The sequence below is a fragment of the Lithobates pipiens genome, unplaced genomic scaffold, assembly GCF_037356315.1.
Source record: "Lithobates pipiens isolate NorthernLeopardFrog02 unplaced genomic scaffold, aLitPip1_a1.2 Scaffold_8, whole genome shotgun sequence".
NCBI classification, from domain to species: Eukaryota; Metazoa; Chordata; class Amphibia; order Anura; family Ranidae; genus Lithobates; species Lithobates pipiens.
In genome coordinates, this window is record NW_027507903.1 from 506,581,525 (window position 1) to 506,608,257 (window position 26,733).

Sequence of the window (26,733 nt, forward strand, 5' to 3'; positions counted from 1 at the left end):
GTCCCGAGTGGAACTTGTGTCACCAGTGCAGTGGTGGCCGTGGAGAGGGGTGGTGGTACTGGAGGTGGGTGGCGGTGGTGGTACTGGAGGGGGATGGTGGTCCTGGAGAGGGGTGGTGGTGGTACTGGAGGTGGGTGGTAGTGGTACTGGAGGGAATAGTGGTCCCGGAGAGGGGTGGTGGTGGTACTGGAGGGGGATGGTGGTCCTGGAGAGGGGTGGCGGTGGTACTGGAGGTGGGTGGCGGTGGGACTGGAGGTGGGTGGCAGTGGTGGTACTGAAGGGGGGGTGGTGGTACTGGAGAGGGGTGGCGGTCCTGGAGAGGGGTGGCGGTACTGGAGAGGGGTGGCGGTGGTACTGGAGGTGGGTGGCGATGGTACTGGAGCGGCATGGTGGTTCTGGAGGTGGGTGGTGGTACTGGAGAGGCATGGTGGTCCTGGAGAGGGGTGGCGGTACTGGAGAGGGGTGGCGGTGGTACTGGAGGTGGGTGGCAATGGTACTGGAGCGGCATGGTGGTTCTGGAGGTGGGTGGTGGTACTAGAGAGGCATGGTGGTCCTGGAGAGGGGTGGCGGTGGTACTGGAGGTGGGTGGCGATGGTACTGGAGCGGCATGGTGGTCCTGGAGAGGGGTGGCGGTACTAGAGAGGGGTGGCGGTGGTACTGGAGGTGGGTGGCAATGGTACTGGAGCAGCATGGTGGTTCTGGAGGTGGGTGGAGGTACTAGAGAGGCATGGTGGTCCTGGAGAGGGGTGGCGGTGGTACTGGAGGTGGGTGGCATGGTGGTGGTACTGGAGAGGGGGTGGCGGTGGTACTGGAGGTGGGTGGCACGGGGGTGGTGGTCCTGGAGGTGGGTGGCACGGGGGTGGTGGTACTGGAGGAGGGGTGGCGGTGGTACTGGACATCAGGATCCCCAGATACCCCCCCTTACTTTAGGGTCCCTAGACAGTCACCCCCCTTAAAGAGGTTTCTCTGTACCTTGCTGGACTCTGCTGTGCACCTTGGCCCCCAGCAGATCTCTGTACCCCCCCCCCCACCTGGGGGGAGGCAGCGATCAGCAGCTCTATGATGTTGATGGACGGCGGGATCTTCCTGAGTCTACACACACACACTGGAGAGGGGTCAGCATGGCTGTGAGTGGAGAGCGTGTCTCATGTAAACAGCAGCACAGAGACACCGGGACTTGGGAGTGAAGTTTCGTCCGCTCTCGCAAAGCACACAGCTGATCCTGCTCCCCCTTCGGCCCCCCCCTCCCCTCCCCTCCTCTCCTCTCTCCTGTGTTCTCTGCGGGAAATGTGAGCTTGTTCGCTTCACACCTGAATGCCCGCAGAGAGCAGAGAACACACGAGAGAGGAGGGGAGAGGAGGGGAGAGGAGGGGAGGGGAGGGGGGGGCCGAAGGGGGAGCAGGATCAGCTGTGTGCTTTACGAGAGCGGACGAAACTTCACTCCCAAGTCCCGGTGTCTCTGTGCTGCTGTTTACATGAGACACGCTCTCCACTCACAGCCCTGTGGATAGCAACCACGCCGGGGCCCCCCCACAGTGATGGAATTCCAGGGCCCAGTCGCAACTGCGACTGTTGCGACCCTGATAATTCCGCCACTGACTAAGATAATTGCACAAACGTACCAAAATTGTCTGTAACAATAGATGACATATTTATCTATATACAGTATATATATATATATATATATATATATATATATATATATAATGGATCCATTTCAATTACTAATTTCCCCCCAGTAGACAAAATAGCCACTGATAACGTATTATCAGACAATAATCTGCGTTTTTCAGTTCAATTTTTATTCCCTGTACACACGGTTGGACATTCCGACCACAAAATCCGTCTGATTTTTTCTGACGGGTTTTGGCCCAAACTTTTCTTGCATACATACGGTATACATACATACGGTCGCACAAAGTTGTCGGAAAATCCGATCGCTCAGAACGAGGTGACGTACAACACGTACGATAGGACTATAAAGAAGCCAGTAGTCAATAGCTTTTGTCTCGTCATTTATTCTGAGCATGCATGGCACTTTTTGCATCAGAATTGTATACACACGATCGGAATTTAAATGATCGGATTTTATTGTTGTAAAATTTTAGATCCAGATCTCAAACTTTGTGTGTCGGAAATTCCCACACACGATCGGAATTCCGACAACACAGTCCGATCGCACATTTTTCGTTGGAAAGTCCAACCATGTGTACAGGGCATTATTCTCTGCAGAAGGAATAAGCATCAAACTATGCAAAATGGATAAAGGTTATCACAGGGGAGAGCAATTAGGTTGCCAAAATAAATGTAGCAGTAGGCTTATCAATCTAAGCAAGCAAATCAACAGAAGAGATAATATAATTACCCTTTTTAAAACGGCTTAAAATAGTTGCAGCCAGGTTCTAACCCAGATAGCAAGCAATTGTGCTGCAAATTTAAAAATGACTTTCTAAGCTATTACTAGACTTGCCAGGCTTCACAAGTTTGTTGTACAATTGCAGCAAGTCTGCATTGCATGACTCCAGATAAATTGTCTTTGCATTCTACAAGTCTACAGCAAGTTTTGGTTCAGTTATGGTGTGCAATAGTCATCCCACCGCAGGGGTCACTGTGGCTGAATTTTCATGCTATAGACTTAGGCCGCGTACACACGCGCGGACTGTTGGCCCAACTTTGTCCGTCCAACAGTTTGAGCGAACAGTCCGCTCAAACTTAGCATGGACGGACATGGCCACACACGACGGACGAACAGTTTGCTGAAACCGTGCGCGATGACGTGAACGGCACGTACGACGGGACGAAAAATACGACGTCCTATACACTGCATTATAGCTTTCGGCGTGAAAATCCTTTCTGAGCATGCGCGAGACTTAGTTGGCCGAACAAGCCTACACACGAGCGAACAGTCCGCTGAAACCTTGTTTCAGCGGACAGTTTTTCGGAATTTCCGTAAGACCTTGTTCGTCCAACTGTCCGCTGAAACTGTCCGCTGAAGCCCCACACACGAGCGGACTGTCCGCCCAAACACTGTTCAGCGGACAAGGTTGGGCCAACAGTCCGCGCGTGTGTACGCGGCCTTACAGAACTCTTGCTGTAGTCTCACCACTGCTACTTCGCTCTTGCTAGAGACTTGCAATGCAATGTTGCTACAAATTGGAATAGTATCAACTAGAACTTGTGCTTCAAGTGCTCTGCAAGTGTACAACTTGCCAGGGAAAATGTGCAGCAAGTTTACAGACTTACAATTCAACACTGCCACAATTATTGGTTGTAGTCTGCCTTCCCAAAATGGCGTCTAGCTCTGCTGGAGCTGTGTCCTGGTGTTACTGAGGTGTCAGATGATGGGATGTCTCAGATGGTCCTTTGGTCCTTTTCTAATGTTTTTAGATGGTCTTTCCTATCTAACCACCTGACCTGTCATATATTCAGTTCTGAATAATACACTTATAAAAATTTTACTAAGTCTAGCCCAGAATCTTTCTTTTCATTGGTGGACAGGATAATTATCAACTATATGTTTATGCAAGCATTATTAACCTTGGCCACTGAGTGTCAACCTCAGATAAGAATTGTTTATCCTGAATTTATTTGGGAAATCTTCTATAATATCTTATCTGTGTTGCAACTAAGGTTTAAGTTGTAAATTAATAATTTTTAGAAGGATTCAGCTGTTAGTTGGCCTGAAAACTTAATATGCCTATGAGATTCTGGCATCTGCCTAATTTGTGGCAGCAGCTTAAATGTAAAATGTTAACTACATAAACAAATATTATTGAGATACATAAGTTTCCACACTATAAACTATAATTTGAATATAGTAACAGTTAACACACATATACATTCTTAACAATATTGATTATCATTAGATAAACACATGATGGTAATGCAATTACAGGGGATATCTCCTAAACCATGCAGGTTTAATTACGGTTAATAATTAGGCTTACCTGTAGTAAAAAGTGGTTGTAAAGGGTTTACAACCACTTTAAGAACCATCTGAGACAATGGTTGGTCACTGGATAACCAGCCTTGTTACTCTGTTGTGTCCACAAGTCTACCTGAACACACAAACAAGGTGTCTTCACACTCCACACCCTTGTAAGCATTGGTCAGTTTGTTTTTGGTCCCAGGTGTGTGATTATATAAGAAACCTATTGTTCCCATCATGACTTCTGAAAGCAGGCTTGCATACACACCCACAGCAATTCCAGTTGAGAAAAACAGAATGTCCCAAAGTATAGTGAGTAACTTAAATGTATGTTTGCCCACTGAAACCGAAATGATCAGTCTATAATTTTAATGGTAGGTTTATTTTAACACCGGGAGACAGAATAACAGCAAAAATATCCAGAAAAATGCATTTCAAAAAAGTTATAAATTGATTTGCATTTTAATGAGTGAAATAAGTATTTGATCCCCTATCAATCAGCAAGATTTCTGACTCCCAGGTGTCCTATATACAGGTAACAAGCTGAGATTAGGAGTCCTCTCTTAAAGTAAGTGCTCCTAATCTCAGCTTGTTACCTGTATAAAAGACACCCTTTCCACAGAAGCAATTAATCAGATTCCAATCTCTTCACCATGGCCAAGACCAAAGAGCTTTCCAAGGATGTCAAGGTCAAGATTGTAGTCCTACACAAGGCTGGAATGGGCTTACAAGACCATTGTCAAGCAGCTTGGTGAGAGGATGACAAAAGTTGGAAGAAACACAAAATACCTGTCAGTCTCCCACGGTCTGGAGCTCCATGCAAAATCTCAACTCATGGAGTTTCCATGATTATGAGAACGGTTAGGAATCAGCCCAGAAGTACACGGGAGAATTTTGTCAATGATCAATGATCTCAAGGCAGTTGGGACCATAGACACCAATAAAAAAATTGGTAACACACTCAGTCATGAAGGATTGAAATCCTGCAGCGCCTGCAAGGTCCCCCTGCTCAAGAAAACACATGTACAGGCCCGTCTGAACTTTGCTAATGAACATCTGAATGAATCAGAGGAGAACCGGGTGAAAGAGTTGTGGTCAGATGAGACCAAAATCAAGCTCTTTGGCATCAATTCAACTCATCATGTTTGGAGGAGGAGGAGGAATGCTGCCTATGACCCCAAGAACACCATCCCCACCGTCACACATGGAGAGGGAAACATTATGTTTTGGGTGCGTTTTTCTGCTAAGGAGACAGGAAAACTTCACTGCATCAAAGGGATAATGAACGGGGCCATGTACCATCAAATCTTGGGTGGGAACCTCCTTCCCTCAGCCAAGGCATTGAAAATGGGTCGTGGATGGGTATTAAAGCATGACAATGACCTAAAACACACGGCCAAGGCAACAAAGGAGTGGTTCAAGAAGAAGCACATTAAGGTCCTGGAGGGGCATAGTGAAGTAGAATAATAACGTATCGAACCAGGCAGGACCTCAGTGATGCAGGATTATTAACAGCTGGGAACATACAGGATTATGTTCAAAGTATTACAAGATTCAGGTCTTATTTATACAGTTTCTTACAATGCAAAATTAGGTACATTGTAAGAAAATTAGGTTTCTTACAATGCATATTAGGTGCAACATGATTGGTTGCTACGATCTACGTCAGTGTAACTAACCATAACTCTGACACCTGTCATACAACCAAACAAACTTAATTATTCCCAAAATTCAATGTTCATTAAAGTGATTTATAACTGGTTTTGTCCAATTAAAAACACCTGTGTAGAGACAATATGGTACCCAGCTGTGTTAAATCGAACCCTCCTCGTCCTTATAAGACTTTACCGACTCAAAGATAACAGAGTTACGACTTTGGGAAAATGAACGTTCAGTAACCACACCAAATTACACTAAGTGTTATGTCTTATTATTTTTCACTATACAATCCTATGTGTATGTACAGTACCTCAAAAAAGTGAGTACATCCCTCATGTTTTTGTAAATATTTTATTCTATCTTTTCATGTGACAACACTGAAGAAATGACACATTGCTACAATGTAAAGTAGTGAGTGTACAGCTTGTATTACAGTGTAAAGTTGCTGTCCCCTCAAAAAAACTCAACACACAGCCATTAATGTCTAAACCTCTGGCAACGAAAGTGAGTACACCCCTAAGGAAAATGTCCAAATTGGGCCCAAAGTGTCAATATTTTTGTGGCCACCATTATTTCCCAGCCATGCCTTAACCCTCTTGAGCATGGAGTTTACCAGAGCTTCACAGGTTGCCACTGGAGTCCTCTTCCACTCCTCCATGATTACATCACAGAGCTGGTGGATGTTAGAGACCTTGCGCTCCTCCACCTTCCGTTGCCCCACAGATGCTCAATAGGGTTTAGGTCTGGAGACATGCTTGTTGTGTTTTGGGGTTGTTATCATGTTGGAATACTGCCCTGCGGCCCAGTCTCCAAAGAAAGGGGATCATGCTCTGCTTCAGTATGTCACAGTACATGTTGGCATTCATGGTTCCCTCAATGAACTGTAGCTCCCCAGTGCAGGCAGCACTCATGCAGCCTCCCGCCCATGACACTCCCACCACCATACTTGACTGCAGGCAAGACACACATGTCTTTGTACTCTTCGCCTGGTTGCCGCCACGCACGCTTGACACCATCTGAACCAGATAAGTTTATCACGGTTTCATCAGACCACAGGATATGGTTCCAGTAATCCAGGTCCTTAGTCTGCTTGTCTTCAGCAAACTGTTTGCGGGCTTACTTGTACATGATCTTTAGAAGAGGCTTCCTTCTGGAATGACAGCCATGCAGACCAATTTGATGCCATGTGTGACGTATGTTCTGAGCACTGACAGGCTGACCCCCCCACCCCTTCAACATTTGCAGCAATGCTGGCAGCATTCATACGTCTATTTCCCAACTATAACCTCTGGATATGACGCTAAACGTGCACTCAACTTCTTTGGTCGACCATGGCGAGACTTGTTCTGAGTGGAGCCTGTCCTGTTAAAAAGAATATCTTGGCGACCGTGTATGGTCTTAGCCAGCGAGTTGCAGCTCAGTTTCAGTGTATTGTCAATTTACTTACAGCCTAGGCCATCTTTATGTAGAGCAACAATTATTTTTTTCAGATCCTCCCGGAGTTCTTTGCCATGAGGTGCCATGTTGAACTTCCAGTGACCAGTATGAGAGAGTGAGAGTGATAACACCAAATTTAACACACCTGCTCCCCATTCACACTTGAGACCTTGTAAAACTAACGATTCACATGACACCAGTGAGGGAATGTGGTTAATTGGGCCCAATTCTGACATTTTCACTTAGGGGTGTACTCTCTTTTGTTGCCAGCAGTTTAGACATTAATGGCTGTTTGTTGAGTTATTTTAAGAGGACAGCAAATTTACACTGTTATACAAGCTGTACACTCATTACTTTACATTATAGCAAAGTGTAATTTCTTCAGTGTTGTCACATCAAAAGTTATAATAAAAAATTTACAAAAATGTGAGGGGTGTACTCAGTTTTGTGAGATACTGTAATAATACATATATATACATATATATATGCATATACATACACACACATTATCCTATTCAATGTATTTTAATGGTTTTAAAGAGGGCACAAGCAGACCTTTGCTTGACCCTGTCAAACTTAATGTACTGTACATAACTTTTCCATTTTCCACCTAATTATTTCTAAACCACCTGTGTAAGATGTTCTTATGTTATCACGCTGTAATTCAACTGCTGTCAAGTTTTTCTTTTCTAATTAGCGCTTTCTTAAAAACTAAAAATTAACTATCCTAATGAACTTTCACCCAGTAAAACTATCTTAGAAAAAATATCAGAAATAAGCAGAGAGCTCATCTAAAGTTCAACATTTAAAAATGAAGACTTTTATATCTATGGAATAATATAGTATACATTAATAAAGATTAATAACTATTGCTTTACTTATTGAATAATAATATTGATAAGACCACTACTATATAATAATAATATGAATAATAATTATATTATCAATATAAAATATGCTAATGGTTGGCAAAATCTCCGACCGTGTGTACAGGGGCTAAGGCTCTGCCTTTTCCTGTATAGGTCTTTTCAGCTTAGCCAAGTGCTTGATGTTTTTTGAGAGATCTCCTTAATCATCATTTGCTGGTCCAGTATCATAGCACAAGCTGCTTTGGATGCTGTAAGACACACGTTCAGTGCATACCTGTTCTGCAAAGATACAAGTCTCAGATTTTCCAGTTCCTCCTTTATTGCATGAAATCCTTCCTTTGTAGCAATTAAAATTTGTAACAAGTTGCATCATATCTTCTGCGATCACCCGATATTTGTCTGGATATTAAAATACACTTCAAAATTATAGTTGTAAAAAATAAAAAATAGTCAGTGTCAGGATTCAATAGGCCTCTGGCAAGCATTCAGGGCAACCTACAAAGCAATGGCTTCTACACTATAATTTTATCTGATAACTTAATTTAGTGCGTTCCTTTTACTTCTACAACATCCGCTAAAATAATATACATGTATCTATATAGTTTTATCATAATACAATACTCTTAGCCCTTGTACACACGGTCGGACATTCCGACAACCAAATCCGTCGGAATTTGTCCGAAACTGTTGCATACACACAAAGTTGTCAGAAAATCCGATCGTCCTTAACGTGATGACGTTATTTCGTTAGGACGGGGCTACGTTCAGGCTAGTAGCCAATAGCTTTGGTCTAGGAATTTGATCTGAGCATGCATGGCACTTTGTCCGATCGGAATTCTCTACACATGATCGGACAAAGTCCGATCGGATCATGTTGTCGGAAAATTTTATAGCCCAGCTGGAAAACTTGGTCCGTCGGATACTCCGACGGAAACAGTTCGATGGAGCCCACACAATGTCGGATTATCCAACAACACGGTCCTATTGGACATTGTCCATCGGAATGTCTGACCGTGTGTACAAGGGCTTAGAATATTCCTCAACATTATTAGTACATGTTTTCAGTATGAAGTATTTCATATAGATTATTCTTTTACATTTAATTCCCTGGTTTCCAGACAATACTATTTCCTATACAATAAATGTAAAATTCTTATAATTTCCTAACCTTGACTGCACCTACCAGTCACTATTACCCTGGTGATGTCATAGGTCAGTATAGTCAGTCCAGATATTTCATTAGTTTTAATTCTGTAGTCTTCCCACAAAGTTTGCTAAACCCAAAACCATTTCACTTTTTGTCCATCCCTGCACATACTATACTATAGAATATTATACAATAACAGTCAGCATGGGTCTCTTCTGTCAGACACTCCTATACTGTCTAAGTCAGTAGCCTAGTTTTAATTACTATGGTTTATTTTTTTTATAATTATCCCCCCAACATATAAATCAGAGTTCTTGGCCCACATCCTGCAAATATCAAGATAAATATCATAACGTATCTTATAAAGCATCAATATCATACATTGTTAGCGAAAATTTCATACTCATTACATTACACCTCCCCACTTTTTTTTTTCAAAAAAATGATAAAACTATTTGTTTATAATGATCCAACATTTTCGAACAGGGGAACTCTACTCACAAAAATGTGATAAAAATATTAGCAAAAAATGTCACATTAATTATTATTCTACCATTTTACTGAAGCCCAGAACCTTTGAGCAGCAGAAGAATTTCAGGTTGTCAGCAGACTGGCCTCTAGATTTTAATCAGTGTAAAAAATAAATAAAGCACAACTGAGCATTTGCTGAGCAGGATGGAACAGTAGATTTAAACAATATAGGCACTTATTTTTCTACTGTGTTTCACAGCTATGTCTGCAAAAGCGGTGAGCCTCAAGTGATCCAGCAGGAATTAATTTTCTGACCAAAGGAACACTAAGGTTTTCACAATAATAATACTTATATCATATATAACAATCAAAACAACGGTAATTCTCTACATACAGAGTATCACATACAATTATTTTGAATTGTCCATAAGGCTGGGTTCACACCACAGCGATGCGGGAACGCCGCGAATCCGCGGCGTTTTCCCGCATCGCATGACTTCCGCCGGCAGTTCACACTGCCCTATGCGAACGGCTGGGAGTGTCAATGAAATGTTAATGACACCCCCAGATCCATCCGCATATCGCAGTGCGATCTGCAGACTCGCACAGGAATCGGATCGCATGGTGTGAACACCCATGCGATCCGATTCTGTTGCGGACCAAAAAAAGGGTCCCGTGCGAGTTTGCTGCGGGAGCGATGCGAATTCAGCCATACTATCTGTATGGCTGAACTCGCATCGCTATGGAGATCGGATGTGATTTGCACTGCAGTGCGGTGCGAATCACATCCGGATCTCCCCCCGCAGCAGTGTGAACCCAGCCTTACTGAAATACTTCTAATGTCTTTTTCTGCAACAGTCTCTTGTATGCATTCCACTTGAACGTATGTGAATAACACTCCTGCTAATCTCACTCAGACTTTGATTACTATAGAAACTGAAAATGTCACTGTCACAAATGTGGATTTAAATGGACACTTGAATTCTTCCACTTCCTTTTATGATCTTTAACCACTTGACCACTGGGCACTTAAACACCCTTAATAACCAGACCAATTTTCAGCTTTCGGTGCTCTCACATTTTGAATGACAATTACTCAGTCATGCAACACTGTACCCATATGAAATTTGTGCCCTTTTTTTCACATAAATAGAAATTTCTTTTGGTGGTATTTAATCACCGCTGGGTTTTTTATTTTTTGTGCTATAAAAGAAAAAAGACCAAAAATTCTGTAAAAAAAATGAATTTTTCTTCGTTTCTGTTATAAAATTTAGCAGATTAGTAATTTTTCTTCATAAATGTTGCCAAAAATTTATACTACTACATATCTTTGGTAAAAATAAGTACAAATTGGTGGATATTATTTGGTCTTTGTGAAAGTTATAGAGTCCACAAGCTATGGTGCCAATATCCGAAAATTGATCACACCTGAAGGACTGATGGCCTATTTCAATTCTTGAGACCCTAACATGCCATAAAAGTACAAATACCCCCCAAATGACCCCTTTTTGGAAAGAAGACATTCCAAGGTATTTAGTAAGAGGCATGATGAGTTTTTTTAAGTTGTAATTTTTTCCCACAATTCTTTGCAAAATCAAGATTTTTTTTCCTTTTTTTTTCACAAAATTGTCATAATATCAGTTTATTTCTCATACACTGCATATGCATACCTCAAATTACACCCCAAAACACATTCTGCTATTACTCCCGAGTATGGCGATACCACATGTGTGAGACTTTTACACAGCGTGGACACATACAGAGGCCCAACATGCAGGAAGCACCATCAGGCGTTCTGGAGCACCCAGGACAATTCTGACATTTCTCTCCTACATGTAAAAATCATTATTTATTTGCTAGAAAATTACATAGAACCCCAAAACATTATATATATTTTTTAGCAAAGACCCTGGAGAATACAATGGTGGTCGTTGCAACTTTTTTTTAGTTTGACATTTTTTTCCACAAAAATACATTTTTTGATCACATTTATTCCTATTACAAGGAATGTAAACATCCCTTGTAATTGGAATATGGCATGACAGGTCCTCTTTACAGTGAGATGTGGGGTCAATAAGACCCTGCATGTCACCTTTAGGCTGGGAAGCCTGAAATAAAAAAAAGATTCTGGCTTTTAACGCATTGGCGAGTCGGTAGAAGCACCGGAGGGCGGTGGGAGGGGGGGATGTCCCCTCCCGCCTCCTGTAATAACGATCAAGCAGTGGAACAGCCGCTATGATTGTTCTTATGGTGTAGGGAATCGCCGGCTGAAAAGGCTGATATCTGAATGATGCCTGTAGCTACAGGCATCATTCAGATATCCCCGCACATAGTCAAGGACATCATATGACGGCTGGCTGGGTATTGCAGGATATCACCGACTATGGCTGGGTATTGCAGGGTATCACCGAGTATGGCTGGGTATTGCAGAGTATGGCTGGGTATTGCAGGGTACCTCCAAGTATGGCTGGGTATCTCCGAGTATGGCTGGGCATGGCAATTTATGACAGAGTATTGGCAGGGTATTGCATGATATTGCAGAGTATTGGCAGGGTATTGCAGAGTATTGGCAGGTATTGCAAAGTATTGGCGGGTATTGCAGAGTATTGTTGGGCAGAGTATTGGCGGGCATTGCAGAGTATTGGCAGGTATTGCAGAGTATTGGCAGGGTATTGCAGAGTATTGGTGGGGATTGCAGAGTATTGACAGGGTATTGCAGGGTATTGGCAGGGAATTGAGGGGTTAATTTTTGGTGAGCAGCACTGTGGGCACTGCAGATGCAGCCCACAGCGCTGCTGACACTGATCTCTTCCCCCTCCACTGTACCGATCGGTACAGTGAGGGGAGGGAGGATCCGGTGTCATAACATGAAGCCGGTTTGTTTACAAGTGATCACTCCGTCATTTGACAGAGCGATCACGTGGCAAACGCCCGCGATGCGTGGCCGTTTACCGTGATGCACGATGCGCCGGGTCCGCACGGATGCTCTCGAGTGCGTGCCGAGAGCGAAATTCTGGGAGGACGTCATATGACGGCCTCTCAGAGTTAAGCAACTGCCCTGTAGTTGCATTTGGCTATGGGGCGGTTGTTAAGTGGTTAATGTAATTGTAGTCATCAAGAGTTACTGACATACATTCCTTTAGTGGCTTTGATTGGAACAAAAGTTCACATCTAAAACAAGGATCTGTTTAGAAACAAAACTACACCAATTTAATTAATTCTTTTAAACTTTTATCTTCCACTGTACAGCATTAAGTCGAAGCAACTATCATTTGCCTCTAGAACTCCTAAACTTAGTGACAAATCTATCCAAAGTTTCATATGGCCCAGTAAATTGTATTTAATTTGGTATACAACAGCCCATACATCCTGTCCACCAATGAATGTGAGTGTGGACACAAGGTCATATCGTCTATGCCAAGCATAGAACAGAATGGAACTGATTTTTTCAAAAAAATGGGTAGATCATTACATTCTTCTGCACCATCAAAACGTCTAATATTCTTATGACTATAAACATCAGTATTATTTATGTCACATTTAACCATCTGCCTATTGCAGTATTTCAGCAAGAAAAAGGGGCTAATGACTATAAAACAAAACAAACCATTTTTTTTCAGTTTAAGATGTTATGATTACCTACATACATTTTCCTTCCAGAAGCAGTATGCTAGATACAAAAAAAAATGGGTGAACTTTGTGTCGTGAATTACTTAAAACAAACAACTTTCTTTTTTCTACAGTTTAAATAACTTCTAACTCCCTCAGCCCATTCCTGTCGCTATCTAGCTGAGGTACATATTCAAAAGAATATAGAAAAGATTAATTAATCGTGCCTTCCACACACACACTCACTGCCAATAACATTTTGAACTTTGATGCTAAAGTCAATCAGTCACCATAGATGTATCAATCCCTAGCCTCTCCATGAAAGTCACATACAATTATTTACATAGGGGTCATTTTACACCTCATACAAAAACGCACACAATACATTTAACTCATATAAATATAAATTCTCCTATCAAATACTAATACCAAGTGTCACAAAATCAAAAATATGAAACAGAACATTAAAATTGTATTTGTATTGTAGATACATACCATTTCCATGTTCATCATACACTATGCAGAATTCAGCATCAGTTGCATACTTCATAGCCCTTGTACACACGGTCGGATATTCCGTCGGAATGTTTCCTATCGGACCATTTTGTCGGATATTCCGACTGTGTGTGGTCTGCATCGGACTGTTTCCATCGGAATATCCGACGGACCAAGTTTTCCAACTTGCCGGTAAAATTTTCCGACAAAATGCTCCTATCGGACATACTCCGATCACGTGTAGCTTACTCCGACAGACAAAGTGCCATGCATGCTCAGAACAAATTCCTAGACCAAAGCTATTGGCTACTAGCCTGAACGTAGTCCCGTCGTAACGGAATAACGTCATCACGTTATGTACAATTGGATTTTCCGACAACTTTGTCCGACCGTGTGTATGCAACATCACTTCCGGACCTCTTACGGAATTAATCCGTCGGAATTACTCAGACGGATTTGGTTGTCGGAATCTCTGACCGTGTGTACAAGGGCTTACAATTCACTCATAGAACTAACACACAGGGTCCTTCCACACCAACGTCTTTACAACCACTACGGACTTATTCTAACCTCATTTGGGAGATGATCAGTCTCCCTCCATTAATCACACATACAATATTCCCTAACAGTCTACAAAGATTACAAAGAAATTAACTTACATTTGTGAACATTCATTAAATGTCATTATCTTCTGTTTTCTATATAGCAATACACAGTCACTCCATCTAGAAAAGTATGCATACATATGAACACAAATTCCTGACTATATATAAATATGCAAATATTCCCAGAATGATTAAAACTGATAGGTTAGTTAGTAATTACTTATGGACAGCAGTGCTCAGAGTAAAGCGAATAGGCACCGTACGTGCATACGTCTCCTTAACAAAACGCATGTCTCAAGAAACTAAAAACTGCCAAGCCCTGCTTGCCATGGCGATCAGGAATGTTTCAACCTGATTTTAACTCAGTACACAGACCATTATAACAGATACATATAAACATATGTACGCCTATAGTACAAAGATGATACATACCTTTTAACTTTGTTAACAAATGGAGCTCTAAAATTTTTATCTTATTTACCTGTCAGGACTTACCTTTCCTGACATTTCTAAACTCATGAGTATTGTTTTACACCACAACTTTTATGCTCTGTTATCTTTTCACAGACAATAAAAAACGAGGTACCTTTTTCTACTAGTAACTACATATCGTTACTCATCCTAAAAAATATTTAACTTAGGCTTTCCAGGGGTCTGATAACCCCAAAGCTTCCTTCAGATTGATTACCAATCCAGGAAACCAACATGCATGTAAACGTGGGTTCTCCAGGGGTGTTTAAATCCCCGAAACCTCATCCAGACACAATTTTGCAGTCAAGGGAAACAACATGCATGTAAACGTAGGTTCTTCAGGGGTCTTTAAATCCCCAAAACCTCATCCAGACAAAATTTTGCAGTCAAGGTAAACAACATGCATGTAAACATAGGTTCACCAGGGGTCTTTAAATCCCCAAAACCTCATCCAGACTTAAATTAGCAGTCTAGGGAAGCAACATGCATGTTAAACCTAGGTGAATAACTATCCCTCTACAAGGGCACCCCTTCGGAAAACAAAATTGAAAAATTTCCACCCAGGGTTCCTCATCCTGTACAATGCACTTTAAGGCACCCACAGTTGAGAAAACCCAACCTGCCATCACAAAGATCTGCCTGGTGGACAGCGATACCCCAACAACAGCCACCTGCCCCTCCTAGCCCTAGCAAAACATGGCACAACACAATGCTGAACTTTCAATAATAGGTGTCTGCTAACCTGATATACATTGTGCAATATTATCTTGAGCTTAGTGCCTCACCAGCATGGTGTTAGGTCGGATTTGATGTGATGCTGCCCCCGTATGGGCCACCAAATGAAGTAGAATAATAACATATCGAACCAGGCAGGACCTCAGTGATGCAGGTTTATTAACAGCTGGGAACATACAAGATTATGTTCAAAGTATTACAAGATGCAGGTCTTATTTATACAGTTTCTCACAAGCAAGCATATTAGGTACAACATGATTGGTTGCTACGATCTACGTCAATGTAACTAACCATTAACCATAAATCTGACACCTGTCATACAACCAGACAAACTTAATTATTCACAGAATTCCTATATGTTCATTAAAGTGATTTATAACTGGTTTTGCCCAATTTAAAACACCTGTGTAGAGACAATATGGCACCCAGCTGTGTTAAATCAAACCCTCCTCATCCCGATAAGACTTTACCAACTCAAAGATAACGGATTTGGGAAAATGAACTTTCAATAACCCCACCAAATGCGTTATGTCTTATTGTTTTTCACTATACAATAGCTACATTTTATATATATATATATATATATATATATATATATATATATATATATATATATATATATATATACACACACATCAGTGTTATCCTATTCAATGTATTTTAACAGTTTTAATCAGGGCACAAGCAGACCTTTGTTTGACCCTGTCAAACTTAATTAATGTACTGTACATAACTTTTCCATAGTTCACGTAATTATTTCTAAACCACCTGTGTAAGATGTTCTTATCTTATCACGCTGTAATTCAACTGCTGTCAAGTTTTTCTTTTCTAATTAGCGCTTACTTAAAAACTAAAAATTAACTTTCTTAATGAACTTTCACCCAGTAAACTAAAAAATATCAGAAATAAGCAGAGAGGTCATCTAAAGTTCAACATTTAACCGCTTGCCGACCACCTCACACCGATATACATCGGCAGAAGGGCTCGTACAGGCAAACTAACGTACCTGTTTGTGGCCCTTTAAGAGGCAGCCTGCGATCGTCTCACGGGGAGATGCTAATGTAAACAAGCATCTCCCCGTTCTGCCTAGTGGCAGTGTCACTGATCTCTGCTCCCTGTGACCGGGAGCAGAGATCAGTGATATGTCACACGTAGCCATGCTCCCACAGTTAGAAACACTCCCCAGGACACACTTCTCCCTAGTGGTTAACCCCTTCACTGCCAGTGTAATTTACACAGGAATCAGTGCATCAGTGTCTGCCATAATGTCGCAGTCATGATAAAAATCGCTGATTGCCACCATTACTAATAAAAAAATTAAAACTATCCCCTATTTTGTAAACGCTATAACTTTTGCGCAAACCAATCAATAATCACTTATTGTGATTTTTTTTACCAAAAATATGTAGAAGAATACATATCAGCCTAAACTGAGGGAAAAAATTGTTTTTTTACATATTTTCGGGGGATATTTATTATAGCAAAATGTAAAATGTAAAAAAGAATGCATTTTTAAAAAAAATTGTCACTCTTTTTTTTGTTTATAGCGCAAAAAATTAAAACCACAGAGGGGACCAAATACCACCAAAAGAAAGCTCTATTTGTGGGAAAAAAAGGACATCAATTTTGTTTTGGAGCCATGTTGCACGACCACGCAATTGCCTGTTAAAATGACGCAGTGCCGAATCGCAAAAAGTGCTCTGGTCCGGAAGGGGGATAAATCCTTCCGGGGCTGAAGTGGTTAAAAATGAAGACTTTCTACATCTATGGAATAACATAGTATACATTAATAAAGATTAATAACTATTGCTTTTTTTTATTGAATAATAATATTGATAAGACCACTACTATATAACAATAATAATAATATGAATAATAATATGAATTATAATTATATTATCAATAAAAAATATGCAAATTAATATGAATAACATAAAATATATATTGGTTAGTATGAAATTCTACTACACTAGCCAGTCTCCAGACCTTAATCCCATAGAAAATATGTGGAGGGAGCTGAAGGTTTGAGTTGCCAAACATCAGCCTTGAAACCTTAATGACTTGGAGAGGATCTGCAAAGAGGAGTGGGACAAAATCCCTCCTGAGATGTGTGCAAACCTGGTGTCGTCTGACCTCTGTGATTGCCAACAAGGGTTTTGCCATCAAGTACTAAGTCATGTTTTGCGAAGGGGTCAAATACTTATTTCACTCATTAAAATGCATATTGATTTATAACTTTTTTGAACTGTGTTTTTCTGGAAATTTTTGTTGTTATTCTGTCTCTCACTGTTAAAATAAACCTACCATTAAAATCATAGACTGATCATTTCTTTGTCAGTGGGTAAATGTACAAAATTGGCAGGGGATCAAATACTTTTTCCCCTCACTGTATATATATATATATCTAAAATCAATAGATGGTGCTGTGCTTTATATATTGATTTTAGCTATTTTTACATTTTTGGTTATGGTTTGACCACTGCAACTAATGCCTCAACCTCTCTTGATTTGGGTAGCGCGGAAATATTCTGTCTTTCTTTTTAATATAAATATATATATATATATATATATATATATATAAAATCAATCATACGTTAGTACAACTCTTAGGTGTAAAAATAGGAATGATTAGGGATATTAAATGATTTTAAGTGAGTACCGAGCTTAAAGATGTTTTCTGATAAGTTTCTCCATCTCATTCCAACCAAGGCTATTTGCAAACATTTTCTATTAAAACAACAATAATGATTACAGAGGACATTCTAAGGAAAAAGATTTCCACAAAGATGAACAAAATGTTCATGTTACAACATTCACATTAGGAAATCAGGCCAGAGCATCTGTAGTGGGCAGCCAATACTGGAAAGAGAGATTGTTGACAAGAAGTGGCCAAAAGAGGCCGTAAGGAACAACAGCACTGAAGCAACAAAAAAGAAAGAAAAAAAAGAAATGAAAACAGAATTCTATAAAAGAAAACGTGGCAGTCATTTTATGATATAGAGTGCAAAATGAATGTCATTCATTTAGGATTAAATCTAGGGTCTTACCTACATTTGGTCATGTCTCATTTTTACCCTCATTGATGATCTGGGGTGCCCCATGCTTTTAGTTTCATGACACTACCTCTGAGGCCGCGTACACACGCGGGGACTGTTCGCCCAACTTTGTCCGCTGAACAGTGTTTCGGCAAACAGTCCGCTCGTGTGTGGGCTTTCAGCGGACAGTTTCAGCGAACAGTCCGCTGAACAAGGTTTTTCGGAAATTCCGAAAAACTGTCCGCTGAAACAAAGTTTCAGCGAACAGTCCCCTCGTGTGTAGGCTTGTTCGTCAAACTAAGTTCCGCGCATGCTCAGAAAGGATTTACACGCCGAAAGTTATAATGCAGTGTATAGGACGTCGTATTTTTCGTCCCGTCGTACGTGCCGTTCACGTCATCGCGCACGGTTTCAGCAAACTGTTCGTCCGTCGTGTGTGGCCATGTCCGTCCATGCTAATTTTGAGCGGACTGTTTGCCGAAACTGTTTGACGGACAAAGTTGGGCGAACAGTCCCCGCGTGTGTACGCGGCCTGACAAACATAGATTGCTTTTCATATTATCATATAAACCCAGTTGAGTTTTATATTTTTATTATTAGCATTGTTTTGTTCTTTCCTACAGACAAATGAAATTCTGGAGCTGCAGCGGATGCGGATGAAGGATGAGATTCGGGAATATAAGTTCCGTGAGGCTAGACTGCTCCAGGACTACACTGAGTTGGAGGAAGAGAACATAACTTTACAGAAACTGGTCTCTACACTGAAACAAAACCAGGTACATTCTGATTTTATGCTATAATGCTGTATTATTAGTGCAGCACAGTATCCTTATTTGAGAACAGTCACCTGTTGACAGCCTACTGTATAAGCACACTCTGGTGTACTACAGCATTAAAGGGAATATGTTAGAAGGACACTTTTGAAAGTTTTGATCTGTCAGCAGAACAGGAATAGAAGAGAAATCTTCCCAGGATAACTCTTGTTCCAGTGACAGCTGTCTTAGCCCTTGTACACACGGTCAGAGAATCAGTCGGAATGTGTCCTATCGGACCGTGTCGTCGGATAATCTGACTGTGTGTGGTATGCATCGGACTGATTCCGTCGGAATATCCGTCGGACCCAATTTTCCAACATGTTGGAAATATTTCCCGACCAACTGGTTCGATCGGACATACTCCGATCATGTGTAGAGAATTTTGATCGGACCAAGTGCCACGCATGCTCAGATCAAATTCCTACATCAAAGCTATTGGCTACTAGCCTGAACGTAGTCCCATCGTAACGAAATTACGTCATCATGTTCTGAATGATCGGATTTTTCGACAACTTAGTCCGACCGGGTGTATGCAACAGTTTCGGACAAGATCCGACGGACAAAATCCGATGGATTTGGTTGTCGAAATCTCCGACCGTGTGTACAGGGGCTAAGAGAGAATTTTCTTTTCTTTAGGAAGATTTCCCTCATTTCATATTCTGTCCATGGACAAGCGTGTAAAGAAAAAATCTCCCCAACGAGGAAAGAGAAAAAAAATGATAAAGATTTAATCATTATCTACTTAATCTAAATACAACTGGCTTTAGATTTTTTTAGATTTTATAGCGGTAGTAAATGCAGAAAAAAATTCGGACCCCTGCAATGTAATATCATAATGTGCTAGTATGCATCCAATATTAGCACATTATGATGACTTACTTTAAAACAAAGCCTTCCGGGGGTGCACGATCACTGCTGACAGGGCTTCCATCTTCTCCCAGTCTTCTTCCTGGGTTCACAGGCTCTAGCTACTTGAATGGCTGAACCACAATTTAGTCAATTCCTCGCATGTATATGGGAGCCAGGATCACGGCACAGAGCAAATGCACAGTGATGTCACTGGCTGCAAAATATGTGAATATCTCCTAAATGGTGCACGTATAGGAGCTATTCATTTTACCTACAGGTAAGCTTTATTATAAGCTTACCTGTAGGTAAATTTGCAAAGTGGAGGTTACTACCTCTTTAAGCTCACTTTAAAGACCTTGTCACCAATTTCCTAAGTATAAGCATAGAAAAAGTAAGTATTTTAAATATTTGCTTACTTGCAGTGTATTTTTCCTTTTCATAAACAAATGCTTTATGCTTGCAATGCAAATCTGAACTTGCTTGCACATTTGACTTTATCAGTAAAGTCATATTACTAGCCCAGCCCCCTCACAGAGCTCTCTACTGCTGGGAGCGTCTACATAGTCTGTGCTGGTCCAGCTCCTCTGCCCCCCCCCACCTCCCTACAGAACCTTGTATTTACTTTCTGGGGGAGGAGCAAAGCAGAATATTATATAGTGTCATTTAAATGACAGCTCTGAGTCAGCTGGGGACATCCAAGATGGTGGTGTCTAGAAGAAATCTAAGGGATTTTGGATGTCTACACAAGAGACAGGGAGGCTTTTACATAAAATCTTACAGAAGAATTGCTGTTAAGATGAGTAGCCTATGGTCAGGGTCTCTTTAACCCATTGATGCCAAGCTGACACACATATTTGGTGTCATCATGGAGCTGGACTTTCTTCCATGGCGCCTCATATATGCACTCTTGAGTTTGTGCTGATAGCACAGTTCATAGCACGCTCCCAACACAGAGACAAAAGTACAATGCAATCCGGTGCGGGCAGGTGAGGGCATACGCACTAAGTTTGTGATGTGTATTTGGGGTGTTGTTAAAATTCTATTGACACCCACTGCAGATCACAAATGGAGTGCATTTTGCATGTGATATGAATTGTACAGGAACACACATTGTATTCCTGTGCAATTCATGTGCGGGCACACTGGGAACCAGCTCTAAATGTGTTAGTTATCACTCTTTTTTTTTTCTATTGACTTTATGATTGTATTATCATTTATCAATATCAATTGTATTATACAATGGTTAATTTGTAATAAAGAGAGCCATGTCTTCATGCATGTCTACATTCTATGGAGACATTCTGAGTCAGTCACATGTGTGCATATATTGCCAAGATAAATAGTCTTAAAATCACACAAGAGTTTAATTAGGAGCTATATCAGATTTCACTCCAAAACTAGTATTTGTGCCTCAAGGGAGTTCTCCGTCCCCATAAGACTTCATAAACTGTCCAATTATTTCTGATTTTTAACAAAAGCTTCTCTTAGAACAAGTTCTTCATTAGATCATTATATCACAGCTGCATTTTTTTATGTTATTACATTTGTTGGTTTAAAACTACTGTAAATGCAGGAAAATTTTAAAACACAAACTCATGTAGTTATCTATCATTAGGAATCAATGAGCCAACTCTGTCATTACACTAGTAAAATTAAACCTCACATAACCATCACAAATCTGTCATAACCATCATATCATACATTGCCTAGGCATTCTGTAGAATTTCACACATCGCCTGTAACATATACAGTATTTAATAGACCAAAAAAGAAGCAAATAAGAGAAGTTAATTGTTAGGTTTTAAGTACACTTTAAGCTTTTTTTTCTCACGAGAGCTCAAAGAGAAATGTAGAATAATTATCATTTGAGGACTTGACCTATGCATTTGACCCAGCAATTGTTTCTTTGTTTAAAAAAAGAAACACAATCTAATTTATCTCATTTACCAAAGAAAATTTCCCATGAGGAATAGTTTGGTGTATGTTGGTAATTTTCAATGCACTGGCCACCTTGTCAAGGGAAAGTTAGGTACCTTGGGGGTCAATTTATAAAACAGCAAGGACACTTGCTACTTTTTCTTTGGTTTGCAATGTAGAGACAGAGGAATCTGAGCTGATTACTAAACAACCCATTGTCAGAAAAATTTGAATTTAATTTGTGGAAATGGAATAGTTTATAACAGAATTTCAATAAATTGTCCAATATGCCACCATGCCCACTTGCCATCAGCATCCCCAGTCCTATTAGGTAAGACTTCAGTAAGACTTCAGTAGAGGTCAATAGCTTAGTTTTCCTTTACATATGAATAATTAGGTACAGACAAGCTGAAATACAGCCAATGAGTATTTTGCTGATGTTTTTGTGAAGTCAAAATATAAGCTGGAAGTCCACTGCTGACAATGTTACTCATAGCCATCTTGATTTCAGGTTCAATAATTCAGAGAATCAACTTTTCATTTTTGAAAAACATTTTGAAAAACATTTTAAAATACTAGTCCCATAATTGTGTTTTTTGATTATGGGTATGGAAAATGCCTATTAAGAACCCGTGTCCTAAACAGTCTTGTAGTCCTTACTAAAAAAAGTTCACTGATAGAAAGTGCATTGGGTTGATAATAGTAAGCAAAAAATTCTGGAAACTTAAACCATGGTTGCAGGAGAGAAAATTGCATCATCTATGGATCTATGGCAAGTTTAATTTCCTAGGTTTCTAGTAAAGAAAATCACTCAGTTCCCCCAGTCAGTGTTGATGGGGGAATCCCTCCTGCAGAGCTATTGTGTTCTCCCGGGGTGGGGCGAAAGTAGCTATCCCTGCCAGGAGAAGACAGTGATTATTGCTAGCAGCTACAACCGCTGGCTGAGTGTTATAATAAACCAACTTCTTTAGGAACATTCATTTTTTCCCATGTCCACCAATCCATAGGGCACCATGCAAGAATTTTCTTGGTACACATCAGGGACATGCAGTCAGGGGAGACCATGAACATTAAAAAAAAAAAAATGTTTTAAACAATCAAGCTTTTAGGGTCGTAACTTAGAAAACTGAGGTCACAGGGACTCAATTTGGGGTGTAGGTAGCCTAAGTCCTACCCCACTACTGGTAAGAATTTGGGGCTCCTACAAACTATGGTTCTGGAGATACGGAGCTCCTTGCACAGCCTGTCAGAAGCTACATACAAAGCGGCCAGTTTAAATACAAGCTGGAACACTCTGTTTGCAGGGGACTGAGAGGTTGAGCTCACAGTGCCTCTTCTCACTTCTTGTCAGAGGCACTGAGCTCAATGGACAGCTTGGAGTCATGGACCAGTAGTAAAGTACCATTAGCCCCTGCTGTCCAATAAAAATGCTGCAGAGGAGGCACGCCTCTCACTGCAGTCTCATAGAAGGGCATGTGTCTAAAAGACGTATGCTCTCTTCCAGCCCAGCCCTCTTAACTAGAAGGAAATAACATGGGTTTATGGGTATAAGATTTACCCACAATCCCATGTTGTTCTCACACAGTTAAGATGGAGAATGAGAATATGCTGCTGTTGAAAAGGTACTGTTATTATGAAGCTAAATCATATATTATTATGCTATATGTTATAAGATAATAATTTATTATTAATCTTTTTACTGTGAAATTACTGGTTTGAAGTTATAACTTCAAACTTAAGCAATTTGTCCGTTAAGCCACCTGCTTGAGTACAGTTTTTAAAATATAGGAAATTACCCTAAAAATGATATATAATAATTATTTGTATATTAGTCATGGTAATTAACCCCTTTCCACCCAGGCCAATTCTGACACTTCTCTCCTACATGTAATAATCCTAATTTTTTTGCTAGAAAATTACTCATAACCCCCAAACATTTTATATATATATTTATTATGTTACACGGTATTTGTGCAGTTATTTTTCAAATGTGCACTGAAGATAACCATATTTTGTTGTATAATATGAAAGATGATGTTACACCAAGTAAATAGATACCTAACATGTCAACCTTTAAAATTGCACACATTCATGGAATGGCTCCAAACTTCAGTACTTCAATCTCCATAGGTGACGCGTTAAATCTTTTTACAGATTACATGTTTAGAGTTAGAGAGAAGGTCTAGTGCTAAAATGATTGCTCTTGTATCTGGCTCTGATACTAGCCAGTGCCTCACCAGCCACTGACTTTACTGCATGTCCCTGGTACACATACTTTAAAAGAAAGAGGACAGAAATAAATAGGTAAAAGTGTGATACTTCCTTACAAAGCATGTGTGTTAATGGCACACCTCCCTAGTCTTTGAGTTTCATGCTTTTGTATTGTCCGATATAGGTTGAATATGAGGGCCTGAAACATGAGATCAAGCGTTTCGAGGAAGAGACTGTGCTCCTAAATAGTCAACTGGAAGATGCTATTCGGTTAAAAGAGATAGCAGAACATCAGCTGGAAGAGGCCCTGGATACACTGAAGAATGAGCGCGAGCAGAAGAACAACCTGAGGAAAGAGCTAGCACAGTACATAAACATCAATGACAGTATGTACAACAACCACATCAATATTGCTGTGGATGGATTGAAGTTCTCAGAAGATGGAGAGTCCAATGAGGAAAAGATGAATGGACACATCCATACCCCTCTTGTCAAAATAAATGGGGATTATCGGACTCAGGCAGTTCGCAAGGGGGAGTCACTTCATCCCGTCTCAGATCTCTTCAGTGAGTTGAATATATCAGAAATGCAAAAACTCAAACAACAGCTTATTCAGGTAGGTGGAAGCATATAGTGACCAAAAGAGGTGGACATTTTGTCTCTATATTTGCAGTGATAATAAACATGTTGCCAATTCGTAACTATATCCCAGTACCCTTTGTGAGCAGAAATACTTTTTCCTACTGCCTTTACAAGTATTTACATTTTCCTGCACAGTCTCTGTGTAAAGATAGGCAACCTGGGAGGAGGGCAAGCATTTATAGAACTGTAGATCATGAAAATGTTAAGCAGTGCCATGTGAAAGCATCTGATTTATTAACCACAAACTAAATTCCATTGTGATGAGAGGTTTGGCTGTTACTTATCTCTACCAGCACAGAGCAGTTTGAGGACTGGAAGAAGCCTTGTCATTTCAATATGTTTTTATTCAATTTTTCAACATACAATAAGAAAAGGTTGTAGAAGACAATGATACATTGCTCCAGGCTTTTTTATCAAGTAGTTATTCCGTTTTATTACAGGGTCTCCTTAATAAAGAGTGATATAATTATGATCTTTGATCATGTGTGAAGCTATCTCCAAGATTTCAGCTATAAAGTCTGAGCTGAATAGCTCATGGGAATAGCAAAAGAGAGAGAGAGGGATAGTCCATGTAGAGATCAGCTGCTCCTCATCGAAAACAAAAAAGTAGGCACAAATGACAGATCAGACTGAAAGAATTGAAGAGGGCTAGGAATTGTAGAGGGTTTTAAAGAAGAAAATTAGAGACAACGTGGGGGTGGCAGACGGTTAGTATTGAAACTTCAATGCTTTTTTGTTGGGGTAAACAACTACTTTGTCAAAGTTCCAACAGCATACAAACAAAATCAAATAATGTTCAATCTAAGGCATCCAAATTCGCTTGAACTTAGAAAAGGAATCTTTGAGGGACACTGCCATTTTCTCATTAAGGAGAAACCAGTTTTCTTTTTACTTGCCCTATGGTGGGGTTATTGTCCACAAGGATTTAACTAGAACCTGTTTGGCTGCTGCAAAAAAAAGTCTGAATTCATGCATTAAAAAAGGTAGGAAACAATAATGTGGCGCTCAAAATATGAACAGATGAAAAACGTATATGAATATGAACCTGCCAAGTCCAAGGTATGAATGGATATATAGTGAATGAACAACCAATAATGTGAAAATAATGATAAAATAGTGAACAATGTGAAAAATAGGTGAAATTGAACAATGTTCAAGGTGCTTCAAAGTTCATAAATAAACATTGTAGAATAATAAATTTTAAGGAATAAATCACATGAACATAAAAATGTATTTTGTGCTGTTCAAGGTGAGTGAAAACTTGATCATTAAAGTGCAATCAATAAATGATAAGGTTGGCACGCATACCAGAAATGGTGGACTCATATACCGCACAGCATATGAGTCAAACAGGCAGTCATGAGGGAATACTTTGACGGGATCCAACACAGAAAAATCGATGTTTAGAGAATAAGCCTCATCTGGCATTGATGAAGAGGTTCCAACATAAAAAGGCAGGATCCAGGGCATATGGTGGACCACGTCAGATGTTTTTTTTGCCTGAAAGGCCACCTCTGCTCTCCACCATCATGTGGAATGCAGTATTACCAAAATGTTAGGCAACATGGTCAGCAGGAGGGTCTACCTGACCATAGACATATGGTCAAGCAAATATAGTTTTATGTCATTCATGGCCCACTGGGAAGGATGCTGGATGGGGATGATGACAGCACAGTCTCCTCCTCAGTGCCCTCTATGGATGAGCCATCCTATGAACCACCAGTTCCCCGCAAGCATTCAAGAGGCTATGCAACTGCTCAGGCACAATGATATCATGCACCATTGCAGCTGGTATGCCTCGACAGCAGCCACACTGGAGCAGAAATTCTGTCAGCTAT

The 26,733-nt window shown here is 40.5% G+C and overlaps 1 protein-coding gene across 10 annotated transcripts in view; it reads left to right on the plus strand.

The window, feature by feature from the left end:
• BICD1 (BICD cargo adaptor 1) overlaps nt 1-26,733 on the plus strand; it is a 320,755-nt gene that overhangs the window by 205,843 nt on the left and 88,179 nt on the right. For 9 of the 10 annotated variants that reach the window (XM_077469304.1, XM_077469306.1, XM_077469305.1 and 6 more), the window contains exons 3-4: nt 19,085-19,237; nt 24,438-24,869. In XM_077469304.1, the coding sequence (XP_077325430.1) occupies nt 19,085-19,237; nt 24,438-24,869 (585 nt within the window). Of the gene's footprint in view, nt 1-16,973; nt 17,742-19,084; nt 19,238-24,437; nt 24,870-26,733 lie in introns of those variants that run through there. The other variant, XM_077469313.1, reaches the window with a different exon arrangement.